This window comes from Cupressus sempervirens, chromosome 2 (assembly GCF_028749045.1).
Source record: "Cupressus sempervirens isolate cs-2001-9-10 chromosome 2, ASM2874904v1, whole genome shotgun sequence".
NCBI lineage: Eukaryota > Viridiplantae > Streptophyta > Pinopsida > Cupressales > Cupressaceae > Cupressus > Cupressus sempervirens.
The window spans coordinates 676235085-676254396 of record NC_143119.1 but is presented as its reverse complement, the minus strand read 5'-3'; the positions used below and the strand labels follow the sequence as shown (position 1 = coordinate 676254396).

General features: G+C 36.1%; 1 protein-coding gene across 2 annotated transcripts in view; it reads right to left on the bottom strand.

The window, feature by feature from the left end:
- LOC149575169 (magnesium transporter MRS2-4-like) overlaps positions 1-18113 on the bottom strand; it is a 52222-nt gene extending 34109 nt beyond the window's left edge. The window contains exons 1-2 of one of the 2 annotated variants that reach the window (XM_089815023.1): positions 17601-18113; positions 1084-1538 (exon numbers count right to left, since the gene is read on the bottom strand). In XM_089815023.1, the coding sequence (XP_089671149.1) occupies positions 1084-1538; positions 17601-17889 (744 nt within the window). In that variant the 5' untranslated portion in view covers positions 17890-18113. The remainder of the gene's footprint in view (positions 1-1083; positions 1539-17600) is intronic. The other variant, XM_089815024.1, reaches the window with a different exon arrangement.
- Positions 18114-19312: the final 1199 nt, after the last annotated feature.

Genomic DNA, 19312 nt, shown 5'->3' with positions numbered 1-19312 from the left:
CCTTGATTCCTTTGTTGAACTGATTCAACATCAGTTAATGCTAGTTCAATGCTTATCCTATATATTATATATTCTTAACTGTTAGGTATTTATCTTCTGGCTATCATTGACTTCTTATATGATCCATTTTTATGTGCCTTTTCAATTTTGTCTCTCCCAAGCACTTCAAAATATAGATGTAAAGAGGATGGGGATATCACAGTTAGGGTTTCAAATGGGGGATACAACATTAAATACATGAACCAGCCTTGAAATCTGACGGAGTGTTCATTATGCTGTAATGAGTCTAATAGAATTAGGAACCCTTTAAATGGATACTGGAAAGGGCTTTTCTAGTTATCGTCATCAACAACAATAACAATAGAGATTAATTTGGAATTGAACTTTTTTTAAACTGAGAGATTATATTTGAGCAACAAAAATGATGGTAATAATAGATATTAGTGTAAAATCAACACAAAAAATCACCATGGAAACTATATAGTCATTTTCAAAGCTTACTACGTTCACTGCCCACCTAAACCTTATTAATTAAGTCAACTTGGGTTTATTCAATCCATTTTCAATGGTATTCCTAGAGTTGAGACTGAAATTTTACCAAAGATATAGCTCAACAAAAGTGTCTTGTTAAAAAGGTTTTATGATATTTAGATGACTTGGAACACATGCTAGCATTAGCAACATCAATGTTAACCAAGCCTATAGACTGCAGATAATAAGCTACTGATTCACCCATGCACCACAATACACCATTTGTGTATTACAAGTGGATCCACAAAAGTACAGATGATACAAGAACCAAAGTAAGGACACGAGAACAGACATCTCCAAAAATACCAGAGATATGGCACTAAGGCACCTTATGTTGATTTGCACATTACACGTGGATATACGAAGTATTGAGAATTGTAAATACAAAAACCAAAGTAGAGACAACAGAATAGATATTTTCAAATAAAACTACAGGCTTTCCTCTAATTTCATACTCATCATAATACATCATTTATATTTATATTTGTTTTTCTCGTCTTCCAAAGATGACATTGCTAATAGTATGATAAAATTTTAAAAAAATCATTATACCTTCTGCACCCGTGCAAGGAGACGAGTAAGATTGCTTTTCAGGCTCCGCACACGCTCAAGGCTCTTGGTACTGACATTTCTAGCCAGCTCATCTAATACAGGGTAAGCCTCTCGCTCAAGTTCTGCAACATTTGTATCCATGTACGTACAAACAACCTCCAGAGCTATTTCCAGTACACGGAACTCAAACGGAAGTTCACGCTGCAACCCATCTGCTGCTTCTGGGACAGGTAGCCAGTGTCCAGGTGAAGTTGCAACAGACGTGCCAGGCTTTTCCTGCTGGCCTGTGGGATTAATTCCCTGAAACTTAGATGATACTGTGGAAGGAAGTTGTTGCCTGAGTTGATCCACAAATTGAAGAACAGCTTGGTTCAATGGATCAAGCAAGAAGACCTCTTCAGCAGTAACAATTGCCTTGATAAATTCCAAATTGACCACCATAGCTTTCTCCCTAGCTGTGTATTGAATCCAATAAACCAAACAGTAAACGCAACTCCTGTAATTTTAAGCCCAGAAAGAGCAGGACAAGAACCATGAAAGAAATGGATTATGGAATACATTCACTCACAAAACATGAACTATTTTCATTTCAAGTTGTTCAGAAACTCAAGAGCTACTACCAAATGATCTGCCCTAAAAGTAAAATGCTTCAAAAGACATCGCCATAGAACACGTCACAACACAATTATAGTACAATAACATAAGAATGGGTATCATGCAACTAATCAATAAACAATGTTGCCCAACCATATGGCTTGAGTTTCAAAACAGGCGTTCAGGAAATAAAAATTTAAGGAACCATAAACCTGCATTTCAGTCTAGCCATTGTGAGTCATATATGCATATATGTTGTACAAAATATTCCTCTTTCAAAAATCCTAAACTACAGTCAGAAAGTTTGTCTCCATCCTACTCTTAATTTTTTTCACTATGCCAGAGGAACCAGCCTTCCTAACAAATTGTCCATCAATTTTGATTTGCACTTAGGTTGGCAGTATCAAATATGGAAATTTTAGATTTCTAATACTTTTTTTAACTGAATTTTAGCATTCTACCTTTACATATAGAATGGAAACGTCCTTAAAACTTTATACCAAATACATATGTACATTTTCTGCTTTTAGCAAGTTAAAAAATATGCCGCCAATTTATTCCTTAACTAAATTTCTAAGTCCCATTGTGATAAGTGATGGAAAGGGGAGACTTATTAGGTTGCCGATTTGGGAGTAGATACAAGTGTGGGTGCGTGGATATTTTTTGGGGGGGTTTGGATTCGTTTGTGTGTGTGTGTGCCTGTTTATATGTATATGTATACATGCAAAGAAATGCAAGAAATATACAAATTATATCATTTGATAGTATGATACTTCATCATTGATAAATTAGGATGTCGGTTGAGGTTCGAAAAACCTATTCGCCAGTATGGGAAAACTTTGAAAAGTGGTTTGGATTTGTTTGGGTTTGTTAGTACAAAAACACGTAAAATTATCTATATGTACATATTTATGAAGCCTAAAAGCATGAGTTAAGATTAGAATGTCACATAGTATCATAAAAGCATTTAAACACCATAAACTTGTAATCACAGAATCATGAATCATGATCATACCATCACAACATCACAAAACATTAAAATGTCAAGTGAATAATCATAACATCAATTTTAAGTATCATCGACTCAAGTTCAACCTTGGAAGCTAAGGCGTGGCCCTAGAGGCTGGATGTGGGAGTGGAAGCCTTGGGAGGCAGAGGCGAGAGCTGATGCTACCAAAAGCTGGTCGAAAGTCATTCCCCACCAGTCGGTTGCAGCAAGAAGCCACACAGTGGCTTCCGGTCGCATCCTATTGGTCGAGAATGACTTCTGGCCAACTTCCAAACGCATTCAAGAGCATTTGCAGGCATACCGAAACATAATCACCCAGAAAACCGCGAAAACGAATTTTAAAGCAAATTTTTCCACTTAAGTGACTTAAAAAGCACATGGGGAAATAGATATTTTAGTCTAATTTTTCCTTGGAAACCCAAAAATGGCCCTAATAGAGGCCATTCAACAACTATTGCCTCCATTTTGTTTGTAGCTCCTCTCTTTTTCTCATTTGCTCTCCATTTTTGCATTTTGAAGGAAAGTTGATTATTTTCAAAGAGGATCATTTGAAAAGTAAGGGATAGCTTCCACAAATGAGTTTTAAGCAACTAAGGTAAGCATTTAATCTCATTCTTGTGTTCTTTCATGATTTGTTTGAGATTTGGATGAAATTTTTCAAGTTATTTTTTTATTTTTATTTTAAAAGCAAAGTTAAGCAAGTTTAGCAATCCATCTTAAGTAGTTTTCTAACATTTTTTTGCATTTATATGCTTGATGTTGATGGTTTTTTTTAAATTTAAATTTATTTAATTTTTTATAGATGGCCGCCACCGGTAGTCAAAGTTCAATGGGCCAAGCAGGTGACAATTTTAAAGTTGATGTGGCATCTCCTTTATGGAGACATACCACAGGAATATCACGAGTTATTGGAGGTGGTTCCTATCTTTGGAAATATAATTATTGTCAAAGTAACAAAGGCAAACCATTCAAGGGCTCTTACTCTCAAGCAAAACTTCATTTTATAAGCCCTGCTAGTAGAGAGTTTTCAAAGTGCAAAGGCATGGATGGGGAGGGGTTGTCTATGCCTAAATAGCTTCATTTGTCAAAGAACAAGAAGTTGCTTACAAATTGGTAAAAAGGTCAAAGCAAAGTTTTTATCACAATCCATCCTCAAAGAAAACAATGCAATTACCCAAGAAGCCAATTGTATCCCCCGAACACTCATTCTTGCAAGTGCCTATACTGGAAGAGGAAGAGGAAGAAGTAGAAACTATTTCCCGCAAAAGGTCCATTGGACAAAGCATTAAAAATGGAGGCACGAGAACTTGTTGATCAAGCCATTGCACGATATCTCCATGCCAATAGTCCTCCTTTCAATTTGGTGAGATCACCATATTAGAAGGAAATGGCGGCAATCATACTTAAAGCACCAGATGATTTCACAAGTCTCGGATATGAGAAGGTATGTACTACTATGTTGACAAAAGAGAGGGTTTGAGTAGATAGAGCTCTTCAACCAATTAGAAATTCATAGAGAAGTTTGAGAGTTTCTATTGCTTCGGATGGATGGAAAGATACGAGAAACCGGTCATTGATTAATGTGATTGCAGTGTCACTCTAGGCAATGTTCTTGAAAGCAGTTGATTGTGAAGGGAAAATGAAAGATTCACAATTCATTTCCAAATTTCTCATTGAGGCCATAGAGATGGTAGGTAGTGAGAATGTAGTTCAAGTGATTCAGATAATGCAACAAATTGCAGGGGTGCAAGTGTTTTGGTTAAGGAACGACATGAACATATTTTTTTGACACCATGCATCGTACACTCCCTAAACTTAGTCATGCAACAAATTGAAACTCAAATAAATTGGGTGAAGCAAATTTACCGCAAAGGAGAGGAGATACAAATGTTTGCGATGAACCACCACATGTCACAATCCATATTCAGATCATTCTTCAATTTGGAGTTGCTAAAGGTAAATTTGAATTATAAATTTGTAGTTAGTAAACACCAAATTTCAAGTTTTATTTGTAAATTATGTAATTAAATTATTTCAATATATTTTATATCATGTTCAATATTTATTGACATATTGTTATGATCTACTTAGGTGGCTGAGACCCGGTTTGCATATCATACTATTGTTACAAGACGACTTGTCAAGGTGCAAGAAGCATTAAGCCAAATGATTATTATTTCAACCCAATGGTGTATATGGAAGGCTTAAAATTCAAAGAGGGCACAAAAGGTCAAGGCATTGATCTTGGATGACAGTTGGTGGGATCGTGTGCAATTTGTATTAGATTTCACTGACCCTATCATGACTACGCTCCACTTTGCTGATTTAGATCAGCCTTGTTTGGGGGATGTATATGATGGTATGGACACAATGGTTGAGAAGGTAAAACTTCCAATACAAGCACATCAGGATGACCCCACAAAATGTGAAGCCTTCTACAATCAACTTGAAGCAATCATTCATCGTTGTTGGGAAAAGATGACTACCCCATTGCACCTCCTTGCATATGCCTTATCTCTAGGGAACTATAGCGAGTAAGTACAAGGTATGCTTGATAGAGTAGCTCCTTGTCCAGATAAAGATGTTGTTGTGGGTGCTAGAAAGCTTTTGCAAGACTCTTTGTAGATGAGGACACTCACAAAAAAGTTAGGACTGAATTTGGATTATTTGCTTCGGGAACCAAACTTAGTCCTCTTGCAATAAAGGACAAATGTGACATGGGAGCTATCACATGGTGGTACCTTTATGGTAAACCGTTCAAGCATCTACAACCTTTTGCAATCAAAATCCTTTCTCAACTAAGTTTTATTTGTTTTTAACTTTTTTTACTAAATGTAGTCTACAATTCTTTAAATTGGTTTTCATTTTTATGTTTTAGCTTAATAAATAATTTTGTAATTGTAAACATTGTTTAGGTTGCAAGTTCTTCTGCTGCTGAAAGAAATTGAAGTACATACTCATTTATCCACTCAGTAAAGCGTAACCGGTTGGGCTCTAGAAAAAAATTGGAAATATATAAATTATATCAATTGTTTTCTAAATATACGTATTGCTCAAGTCTCTAGAGAGTCAGAAGTTATACAACTAAAACAGTAATGAGTCTTTGATAAGATGGGATCTGAACAATACACGTGTATGATTTAACACATTCCACATTTGTAGATGAAAATTTATTTTCCAACATCATTTTACCATCTCACTATGTAGTATGAACAGAATCCTGGTACCTGCTCATATGTTTCATTCCTTACTTTTTACCATTCAAAGAAAATTATTACAAATCGGACAGGACGTTTGTGGCCAAGATTGTCAGTACTCTCCTCAAGCATACGGAGGGTCTTTGCTTTGACAAATATTTGAGCTCAGATAGCAGTTTCCGCTATGAGATGGTAGGTAACAAGCACCTAGTGGACATAGACTATGATAAATAATGATAATATACCATTTGGAAGCAAACATCCACTCAGCCTTCCTGTTTTACAGAGAAAACATTTGTTTTACGAGAGAATCAAGAATGCTATGCCTGGGGAAACTTGTATAACAAAAAGCTAGGTTCTTACTTAGACAGGAGTGCAATAATGTAATATCCCATTTATTTTTATTTTGGGTATTTCAAACTCTAATACACAATAGCAATGATTTGGCACAAACCATAATAAATATAAACTTTACTTTCCTTGAAGGTTCAAAAAATACTATCAATAATTTTGTATAGTATTTTACATTCAGTTTACAGCCCAGGAAATGACAGAATTAATTCCAGTATCAGTTGCTGTTTTAATCACTAAGACTGCAGTGATCTACTCTATGAGTCTATATGAATGCTGTTGAAGTGTCTCTGAATCTGCCCAAATTCAGCAATGAAAAATAGGGGTGTTTTATCCTCTAATTTGAGACCTTGACTTTGTCCTCAGGTTGCTGAAATACAGCCCATGTTCGATAAGGAGTAATAACTTGATATAAAATGTATTCAATGATGATCTTCACCCCTCATTTGATCTCTTACATTAGGATCTACCACTAACAGTCACAATTCTCCCAATGCCCTTCAAAATAAACTTTTAATTATATTTTTCCTAATACTAATTGATCCTTCCTCTGGCGCCCACAGTTCCCACTGATCTTCTTTCATGGCTTTTTATCTGTCAACTGCCTATGCAAATTACTGCATCTTTAATGATCTCCCTATGTTTCCTTGGGCAGTGGATCAGTTTACCTTGGCAGGGTATCATTTTTATTCAACTTTTGAATATTGCATCAAGGATTGCAACCATGAACCTTGTTAATGGCTGCTCTTCAATGTCCTCCTTAAGACTGAGACTTTGTCTTCTCCTTCAGATGGAATTAAATCTGTTGCAGATCATTCTAAGTATGGATCAAAGCACATTCCCTAAATGCTAAATTCCCAAGACCTATTGGAAATTAAAAGGAGTTGGGTTAATCATGTTCTAAATTTAAAGAGGCTGCATTACAAATTAATCATCTCCCAACCTTCCAACCTTTGATAAAAGCCCTTCTATTGATCCCTACGAAACACTTCCGGACCCCAAACTATTTTTACAATTTTAAAGACAATGGTCTCATACAGATCTAAACGTAAAGACTCCATATGCAGACATTTCAAGCCTCTCTTTTGCTACAAAACAAATAAGTTATTACTTCCAAGCCCTGAAATATTTGAAAGACTAGGGAGGAAGATTCAGAGCGTACAAGGCAGGAAAATGCAAATGGCAATCAACACATAAACAAAACTGTCTAAAATGCCCAAGTCATGGATTAGCTGGTGAACAGTCCTATTCTAGCAATCAAAGCTAGACAGGTGGAGAAACAACAGAACCCAATAAGTAACATGCGAGGAAGAAACAAGAGGGATTCAGAGCATATAAGGCAGATCGATGAAAATGCAAATAAAATGGAAACAAAGCACCCAAGTCATGGATTGGCTGGTAATCAATCCTATCCTAGCAATCAAAGCTAGGCTGGTGGAAAACACCAGAACATGAAAGATATGTGTAACATGGAAGTAGGAAACAGTTAAAGATGGCTTTCACAGTTATAGAGTAACACAGCCAATGGGGACTAGGTCTCACTCAAATATGCATTTCTCTCTGTCCATAGTAAACAAATTATTTAGGATGTCTGTGTATGGTCCAAATCCATATAGAAAAGACTTATGGAATACTATCCAAGAGCATTCCTTTGAATATGAAGCTGGAAATATTTTCACAAAGTAAACCTATAATGAAGGCTGTTGCATAGTGTTGTAATAGTATTTTAATCCTATAAGAATGCCCCCTAGCCATTTCCATTAACTGTCTAATTGTAATCATAGGTCTAAAAATTTTAATCAATAAGAACACCACCTAACCATTCAATTTCCTGCAATTGTAATAATACTTTTTTCTAATGTAATATGAGATGCATGTTTTCTAAAGATAACGAATAAAGTGCCCCATGGTATACCAGACATCCAACACAGAATTATTACCTAGTTAATATCTTCAAATGACTCGCATCAAATTATTTCAGATAAGAAGGAATTAGAGTAGCCATCTTTCCACTAATTTATTTGTAATGTTAATCATTAAATTTTGTAAAGTTGATTGTCAGCTATACCAACAAAAGGAAATACACTGAAAAGTAAAAGTGTTATTGCCAAATTAAGTTTGGTTGAGTACTACATTGCACATGTTGTCAAATTAGGGTAAAATATCTACATGGGTGTCTATTCTTGTCAGGATTAAAAAAAATTCCAGCATTTACATAGGTTTAAGATTCAGTTATAGTGGGTAGACTTCAGCTGTCTCATCAGATGATATTAATTATAGTTGGCATGAACATAACTGTTACCAAGTGGCTGTGAGAAGAGATAGATTTAAGAATAACTAAAAAATTCAATTCAAATGATCATTACATTGAGAGAATTTCAAAAGTGCTTAATCATACACAGAATGGCAGAAATTTAGGTTGACATGAGGATCAGCCAGAGCTGACTTTTAGAGTGTTGAGTTTTAAGGATCGTTTCTGCAAATGTAATAACACTGCCATGGTATTGGTGTGTTCCAGATTCAGATTTGGATCTCATATAAATATGAGAGGAGAAGACGTGTCTCATGTGTCTCTATGGTTTAATCATCATTTAATTAATAATAATATATTAACAATAATAATAATATGTATAACAATATATATATATATATATATATATATTATTTAACATGAATAAGTATATATAGGAAATGATGATTTACCAATAACAATAATGTATCTCAGGTCGAATCAATCCGACTAAAGCTACAACCTTAACACTCCCTCTTAGCTAGGGAAGATTTGTAGAACACATTATGCTCTCAAGCATTTGAGAATATCCACATATATCCATCAACTTAGATGTTATCTTTCAATATCATCCGAAGTATGATTCAACAAGAAATATCAATCATATGATCTTCATCATACTTATATTTTTTTTTTTTATGTGCACTGGCATCGAAAAAATCCTTAATGCCTACCAAAAGAATATGTCCATAGGAAACAAATTATTTAGGATGTCTATGCATGGTCCAAATCCATATAGAAAAGATTTATGGAATATTATCCAAGAGCATTCCTTTGAATATGAAGCTGGAAATATTTTCACAAAGTAAACCTATAATGAAGGCTGCTGCATAGTGTTGTAATAGTATTTTAATCCTATAAGAATGCCCCCTAGCCATTTCCATTAACTGTCTAATTGTAATCATAGGTCTAAAATTTTAAATCAATAAGAACACCACCTAACCATTCCATTTCCTGCAATTCTAATAATACTTTTTTCTAATGTAATATGAGATGCATGTTTTCTAAAAATAACGAATAAAGTGCCCCATGGTATACCAGATGTTCAAAACAGAAGTAATACCTAGTTAATATCTTCAAATGACTCGCATCAAATTATTTCAGATAAGAAGGAATTAGAGTAGCCATCTTTCCACTAATTTATTTGTAATTTTAATCATTAAATTTTGTAAAGTTGATTGTCAGCTATACCAACAAAAGGAAAAACACTGAAAAGTAAAAGTGTTATTGCCAAATTAAGTTTGGTTGAGTACTACATTGCACATGTTGTCGAATTAGGGTAAAATATCTACATGGGTGTCTATTCTTGTCAGGATTAAAAAAAATTCCAGCATTTACATAGGTTTAAGATTCAGTTATAGTGGGTAGACTTCAGTTGTCTCATCAGATGATATTAATTATAGTTGGCACGAACATAACTGTTACCAAGTGGCTGTGAGAAGAGATAGATTTAAGAATAACTAAAAAATTCAATTCAAATTATCATTAGATTGAGAGAATTTCAAAAGTGCTTAATCATACACAGAACGGCAGAAATTTAGGTTGACATGAGGATCAGCCAGAGCTGACCTTTAGAGTGTTGAGTTTTAAGGATCGTTTCTGCAAATGTAATTAACACTGCCATGGTATTGGTGTGTTCCAGATTCAGATTTGAATCTCATATAAATATGAGAGGAGAAGACGTGTCTCATGTGTCTCTATGGTTTAATCATCATTTAATTAATAATAATATATTAACAATAATAATAATATGTATAATATTATATATATATACAATAATATATATTATTTAACATGAATATGTATATATAGGAAATGATGATTTACTAATAACAATAATGTATCTCAGATCAAATCAATCCGACTAAAACTACAACCTTGACACTCCCTCTTAACTAGGGAGGATTTGTAGAACACATTATGCTCTCAAGCATTTGAGGATATCAACATATATCCATCAACTTAGATGTTATCTTTTAATATCATCCGAAGTATGATTCAACAAGAAATATCAATCATATGATATTCATCATACTTATATTCTTTTTTTATGTGCACTAGCATCAAAAAAATCCTTAATGCCTACCAAAAGAATATGGTATATCCTAGTAGGATATGAGTTCTCTGATTTCCGGCATTCTGGGACAACAACTTAATATAGTCTATCAGATAACAAGAAATCACAATGTCATGGTCTCTATCATGACAAGTATCATGATCTCCGGCACTCTGGAATGACAAATGAAGTCTAATCATGATACTTTCGTTATCGTGACTACCAGCACTCTGGGACAGCAACTTAATGTAGTCTATCGTGATAACAGGTCAAGCTATTGATAAGATTGTCACCTTACAATAGCAATCCTTTGAAAATACATCAATGAAAGACCATCACCTTTCATGACATAATCCACATATGCAAAATAGTAACCACCATGAACCAAGTCAAAGGGTGGAACAAGGACTTTCACCTCAACATCTCTCTTACAGAGAAGAATACATTACAAGGAATTTCACTTAGAACTTCTCCCTCATAAAGAAGATATCATTTACAAAGGATTGCACCTCAAAATTCTCCCTCTGAACAATAATCCTGGGAAGTCATGTCCAATACTTACTCCCTCAGAGGCTCTCTTCCCCCAAGGATGCTTGTCGGACTCAATCTGAATCTGATATCTATCTTCCGACTCTCTACTGATAAGTCAATACTTCCTCATGATGCACACAAGAGTAGGCCCATTAAAATCATGCAGTCACACGTATGTGTTTCTAGACTCCATCTTCTAAGCTCCTACGTTGCCTTCAAAGAAATGTCATACTCCCTCTTAATGTAGAAGGATACTCATAATCTCAATCATCAAGGATATTCGCTTTAAGAGCCTCACTTTATCTAGCCTGATCATCAAATGACTACTAAATCCAAGATCAAACTTATTTTGGAGGTATTGTCACAAGATTGAGTTTTGCACAATATGCCTAATGTACCATTCTTCTTTTCTAACAAGATCATTTTCAAATACAAAGGAAAAGATCAAGGAAAATGGCTCATACAGTACATAAAAATACAAATAAGAGAGAGACTATAAAGAGTAGATAAATGCAATACTTAAGAATAATAAATACTTATCTGTAAATCAACATCCTTAATACTAATTGCTCCAATAAAGGTCCATATGCATCAAATCAGAAAATGTCTCCAATAGGAATGAAACATTGGTTAAGGTAATTACTCACCCCCCTACAATGTAAAATTCCCACATACTTCATTCTATAGAATTACCAATCAATTTGAACCATCAAATGGTCTAGTTCAATAGCTTTGAAAAGAACACCACTTCCACTTGCGGGTGAATATCCATAATTATATTCCTATTCTATCCTCTCGAGACGGTCCTTGTGTTCCTGCTCTAGTTCTATATCCATGTTTAGTTTCCATATTATTTCTCTTTTCTTCTGATGACATATAATTGGCACATGTGCATTCACTCAAGCATTTCAGATTATGATATCTTCCCAAGGCTCACATGATGGGACTGTCATTGGTCCACGGTCCACGGCTTTACTGATGAAAATAGGTGCTCAGAAGTCGAGGCTAAGCCTCCTTTAATTCTTGTTTGTTTGCTCACCTCTTCCCTAGTTCAGTAATCCTTGTTTATGTAGATCAAGACCCACTTCCTTACATGTACCTCTGCTTCTTAATGTATTGACTCGCCAAAGTTCTATTCCAACTGCAGAAACCACTGTGTGCTCCCGCTATTCAATAATGATTGGGTTAAATTACCTTTCCCAGGATTCAATGTTGCTTATTTGCCTTTATTCCTGTGATGGTGTGTTTGGCTTGGGACATTAAAAAATACTTGGATTGAATTCTCTCTTCTTACCACCATCTATAATATGAGGTCACTCACATATTTATATAAGTGTCAATGAATATATATTGATTATATTTCTAAATGAATATAGATTAGTTTTCTTATTCCTATCATTTTTATCTTGATATTGATTTTCCATATACAAAACTTGTTCAATTGTAGACTATATCCACAGTGGCTGGGACTCTATTGCCATTTGTTGGATATTATTCTTTGTTGCTAATCATCTGCAATATGATTATATGTGCACTTAATATGATCGATGCTGGGTTTTCTTCTCATTCGTATTTGATGCCTCATCCTTATCCCATCTCTTCTCTACGTGAGCAGTGCCAATCTTTGTATGGTCACAGTGCAAACACTGTTACATATCCCCTGCATAGGTAATCTTTGTGTATGATGCATTTGTTTGTCCAACACCTCCACTTATACGTGGGTTTTATGTGAAGATATCTTTTCTGGTGGATTGGTCTATTCTCGTATGCGTATCCTTTGTTATTCCTTGCCTGGCACAGTGGTCATTTTATTGTTTTGCCTGATTCAGAATCACCAAATGCATGCTTTGACCTGTGCAAATTTCTTCCAGATATGTATGTCCCAAAGCTACAATAGCATTCTCCGGACGTGAAATGTCTAAATCTATTTAACTGATGCAGGAGCATCTTGCATGGGAAAATTATTGGAAAAAAAAAAAATTGAAAAAAATAAAATAAAAAAATAAAAAATAAAAATTTAAATTTGTGGAGAGAGAAAGTGACGAAAATTAGAGGAGAAATAATAAATAAATAAAAAGGGAAAAAGGAGAAAAAGAAAAAAAGAAGAATTTCTATTTTCGAGGTGCATACGTGGTATAAAATAGAAAAATAAGAAAAATAGTCGTCATTCCATTAATTGAGGTGTGTAGGTAGAAATTCTAGAAGGTTTTGGATAAATCATGTATTTAATATTTGTTGGGTGCTTAGTTGTATTTGGGTGGGAATTTAATATTTATTTAAAGGTAGTTGTATTTACCTTTTATCCCACATTGGTTGTGTTTGTAATGTCTTGGGTTAGAAGTGCCTATTTAAGAAAGGCATATGAACATTTCTAATGAAGCTCAAAGAGAAGCTCAAGGAGTAGCTTGAGGAGTGGAAGCTCGAGGAGTAGAAACTTGAGAAGTAGAAGTTGTGGAAGGAAAAGCTCAAGGAGAAGCTTGATATCATCTTGTGGGTGTTGTAAGGATCTTCAAGTATAATAAAATTTGGTCTCCATATTGTTGCTTTCTTGATTGTGAGTGAGTAAGGGTGGTGTGGCCCTTTATCAGTGGTATCAGAGTCATACCTTCATCAGTGGTATCAGAGCAGGAGTTCCTGAGTGTACAAGCAGATCGCCGAAGTGTGAGGCAGTTTGTACTAGGACCTTGGTTGGGCAAAGTTTATCAGAGCTTGTGGATTGCAAATCCGTGGTCCTAGACTTGTGATGTGGTTCCTGATTGTTCGTGCGAGATGGTAGGTTGCAATCTGACTTGCAAACAATTTGGTTGTCACAAGGAGCGTGGGAAGGATTAGTTGCAAAGGGTTTACGAAGATCTTGGGAGATGGCTCCAAGAGGATTGGACCCTAAGATGATTGCGAAAATCCATGATATAGTGGAGAGGAATTTTTCTAAGATGTTTGCTCGGCTGGATGCTAAAGCTAAGAAGGTCAAGGTGGAAGATGATGGTTTTGCTGATCAGTTTGTGGAGTCTGATGCAGAACCTGCAGAGCAACTAGAGGTTGTTGCTGAAGATATTCCTAATGTTGTTGATTTTGGGATAGAGGTTGGTTTTCATGATCAGTTGGTTGAGTCTAACATGGAGACTGTAGAGCATTTGGTCATGGATGATCTAGTTGATGTTGGTGGTGACTTGTATGTTGCAGAACACTTGGTTGTGGATGATCCAGTTGTTGGAGGTGAGTTATGTATTGCAGAGCATCTTGTTGTGAGCAATGAGGTTGTTTGTTTTGAGAGTTTGGCATGTATTGATGGAGATCTACATGTTGGTGCTGATATAAAGTTTGTTGTTGCTGATGTGAATGAGAGTTTGTTGATGAAGAATTATGTTCAGTTTGTTCCTGGGAGTGAGCATGCTGATTGGATGGTTGAGATTCTGGTGTTTGATAGAGTGATGCATATGTGGAAGATTTGCATGGTGGTTTTGTTGTCCCTATTGAGGTGGAAGCCTTTGGTGAAGATGAAGATGGTGGTAGATCTTTCTTTGGGCGTCAAAGTGTGGGACACACTTTTCTATCTACCGGGGGAGTCTGATGCAGGAGCATCTTGCATGGGAAAATTATTGGAAAAAAAAAAATTGAAAAAAATAAAATAAAAAAATAAAAAATAAAAATTTAAATTTGTGGAGGAGAGAGAAAGTGACGAAAATTAGAGGAGAAATAATAAATAAATAAAAAGGGAAAAAGGAGAAAAAGAAAAAAAGAAGAATTTCTATTTTCGAGGTGCATACGTGGCATAAAATAGAAAAATAAGAAAAATAGTCATCATTCCATTAATTGAGGTGTGTAGGTAGAAATTCTAGAAGGTTTTGGATAAATCATGTATTTAATATTTGTTGGGTGCTTAGTTGTATTTGGGTGGGAATTTAATATTTATTTAAAAGTAGTTGTATTTACCTTTTATCCCACATTGGTTGTGTTTGTAATGTCTTGGGTTAGAAGTGCCTATTTAAGAAAGGCATATGAACATTTCTAATGAAGCTCAAAGAGAAGCTCAAGGAGTAGCTTGAGGAGTGGAAGCTCGAGGAGTGGAAGCTCGAGGAGTAGAAACTTGAGAAGTAGAAGTTGTGGAAGGAGAAGCTCAAGGAGAAGCTTGATATCATCTTGTGGGTGTTGTAAGGATCTTCAAGTATAATAAAATTTCTTGTGAAGCATTTTTTTTGGTCTCCATATTGTTGCTTTCTTGATTGTGAGTGAGTAAGGGTGGTGTGGCCCTTTATCAGTGGTATCAGAGTCATACCTTCATCATTAACGCTTTAGCCATAATATTTGGGCAACTTGCAACTATAATAGTCATACACAACTCAGGAATATGCTTCCATACAGCAATATACCCTCAGGAAATGGTTTGGCTCAAGCATTGAACAACAAATATAACTAGCACCAACAGCACCAAAGAGTTTATATATTCAGCACCTGATTGTATCCATAGAAAACTCATGACAATGAAGAGCTCATATTTATTTTTAATGTCTTCTGCCAACTGTTTGAATTATATCCAATCTAGTGTCAATTCTCCATATTGATTGTTACATTCACAGCATGATGCGATTGCTATTTCTGATATTTTATTGCTACTGCCGCTGAAGATTTCCTTCTCTCCATTCACTTTCAATATTTGTTCCACTCTATTCTTTGCAAATGACATATACTTCTTTTATATTTATGCACATGAGAAATAAAGCTTTTCAATAAATGAGTGCACCATTTCATTAATAAAGCTTTAATCACTGTTTAAGACATTGCTTCATAAATCGTTGTGTTATTTGATGTTTGAACCTTTCTAACGTTGCTGCTTGATTTGTTTTATAATAATAATTTTTTTTTTTTATTCTTTTTGTCACCATGCACAGGTTCTTCTAACATTGTAATCTAATTTTTTCGAATGCCAAATTAACTTTTCATATGTTGACTGGGTATTATAATTGCTGAAAATTTTATCACAGATTATTAGGTGATAAAAATATATCAACTGTATATATGTTGCTGTTACCTGCTGACTGCTCGTAGCCACCACTATTCACTGTTGACTGGATATTCTTCAGTCACTAATATACACACTGCCTTCAATGAATAACAAATGTTAAAATCACTGCTAGATGCAAACTCAGCGTCCAAGACTTATCAACAACATACAGTTATCTGATAGTATTCAATTCTGACTTTGACGACTCCCGACAGCATACAATCTTAAATTGTCTGGCCTTTAATCATGCATAGAAGGCTCCAAATATCATATCCAGAACTGACGGGATATGATTCATATTTCTTATCATATCGCTGCCCTGTCATTGCTTATCATGCCTCCTTCCTCTCCCTTGCTCGGCATGTCAATGTTTTTTCTTCTTGTAAATCAAGTTGTTTCCTTACATTCGCAGTTTGGATCTGATACCATGTTGAGTTTTAAGGATCATTTGTGCAAATGCAATAAACACTGCCATGGTATTGGTGTATTCCAAATGTAGATTTGAAACTCATATAAATATGAGAGGAGGAGACATGTCTCATGAAGAGACATATCTCTATGGTTTAATCATCATTTAATTATTAATAATATATTAACAAAAATAATTATATGTATAACAAATATATATACACTAATATATATATATATACAATAATATATATTATTTAGCATGAATAAGTATATATAGGAAATGATGATTTACCAATAACAATAATGTATCTCAGATCGAATCAATCTGACTTAAGCTACAACCGTAACATAGAGATGTATGACAAAATATAAAAGTACAGAGAATTTTCAGGGTAGCCAAGCCAGGCGCCAATTTAGAGTATAAAGCCCATTTGTAGAAGTCTATACAGAAAAAAAAAAAATTGTACCCTGGATAAACCCAACTTTAATTATCCAACCAATTGAGTGATACCTGGCTAAAATTAACCAGCCAGCATGTTGTTTGAATTTATTATTGGTGCCAAAGCCCCGAAACGGTGTCCTAACTGTTTTCAGCTTTGCCAGCACTGAAGGAGAAGCTCCTACTCTAAGCACAGGCTTTCATTCTGAGTTGGGTGCACACTGTAGTCTAAGGACCAACAGAGCGTAGTGAGTCCTCATACATTATAAGCTATCGTCTGATCGAAACATGGCCATACATGACTGCCATATTCTGTAAGCTACCTAGTAAGCTAAGGACGGCCAAAGGTCCGCCGGCGCCGGCAATGATAGACCTAAAAAGACCTTTTATTTCTCTTTTTCTACTTAGTATTTCAGATTTCTTTATGTCCATAAACAGACCTTAGCAGACCTCTTATTTCTCTTTCTCAACTTGGTTTTTTTCTGTACGTCCATACACCCTCAAACTCAAAAGTACTCGTCAAAATTTTAGGTTCCTTGTCAAGAATTCGCCAATTTACTCGAAAATTACATAAAAGCCTTGTTTATAAAAACAGTAAAAGAGCATTACCAGCGAAAGTAGACTGTAAAAAACATACCTAAAATGTTTGATGAATGGGAAAAGACGGGGCCGAGGATCCTCAAATCCCTGGCAGGAATTGAGACGCGCTTCATGATCATATGCTTATCACATTCCAGCACTTCTGAATTTCCACCTGCATCGAAGCGCATCCATAGCCGAAACCCTGCTTTCTTCTTGCTCTTGTGAAGATGGGGTTGAAGCTGCAGCTCTGCATCCGCGTGTGGACTTCTGTCGATTAAAGCATACGATTCGTCAGACCCCTTTTCCTCGCGATTGAATATCCTTCTAAACCCACTTTTCCCCATTGTTCATCCAACAAATGGCATAATTGAAGCAGAACCCAGAAATTTCATGGAGATCCACAATGCAGAATTGTTGAGCACAGACCGTAAAGGTAGCATACGAAAAAGAACAAAGAGAATGAAAGCCCAAGGTTCATCAGATCGAAACTTCTCATAATTGAATGTTCAATTATTTTGACGCCTCTCATTAAAATTTTTTAAAAGTAAAGTTTGTAACGACGAAGAGGAAGATGAACGAGTGAAGGATTAATACTTGACCTTAGTTTTTTTGATGAATAGTTCTTTTCAATTAATAAAATTTACTAAAATTACAATTTACAAAAAAGGGGCCGGGGGATACAGGATCACCTCGCGAAAGAGTTCAAATGGTCAAAGCCGGAATAAACAACATGGCCTCAGCCAGAAACTATAAACTATTCATAAAAAAAAAATACTTTTCAACAACTTCAGGGTGCCAAGGCAGTACCAACAGGGGGAGGAGGATCATCTTTATCAGGAAATCCCCACGCATCAGTGGGATTGTGAGGCGGACTAGGAACAGTCCAGCCGTCAACAGCATCAGCAAGATCTGGGGTAGTCGCAGTCTTCGCATCCTTCTTGTTTGGCCACGGAGGAGAAATTGCCAAGGCCAGCCGAGGAAACTTGCCAGAGTGCGCTTGTCCAGGGGAAGGAGCCGGAGACCGGCCAGAAGCCCGCCCAGGGGGGGGGAGCCAAGGACCAGCCAGAACCACCACGTGGTGGAGAAGCGGAGCGGCGCCTTCAACCACCATGACCACCGCTGGGAGAGCGGTGGCGGGGACCCTCGGAGCGCGGCGTGTGTGAATGGCGGCCAAAGGACTGGCGTCGGGAACGGCGACCACAAAACAAGGAGGCATCGGCCGAGGCATCCGGAGGCACTCTGGCAATGGTGCAAGGAGCATTGCCCCAATGATTTAACAATTCATGTAAGTGTGCAACCTCCAGGGCAACTTTATTAGCTTGCACCTGTATCTGCATAATGACATTGTTACAAATGCATGCCTTAGTGTACATTGCAATGTTAACATCCAAAAAATTGTGAGTGAATAAAACTGCATTCCTATCTTTCCATAGAGAAAACAAAATTTCTATCCTGAAAGTATGTCAAATCTGGGAGAACTTCCAAGGAAATCTGGGGGAATCACCCAGCAGGATCATGTGCCATGAAAAAGGTTCGGGCTTGAAAGGCTTAAAAAAATCATGAATCCAGTGCCAATAATTCTGAGCACGCTTGCAAAACTAAAAAATATGCAAAAAGGACTCAGGTTGGCCACAAAAGGGGCATATGGGATCAAGAACCCCAATGTGCTTGAGCCGAGGCCCCAGGGGAAGACCTTGGAAGGCAAGGCACCAAGCAAAGTGTGCAATCTTAGGTTCTGTAATGGCACTCCAAATGGTGTCGAACCGT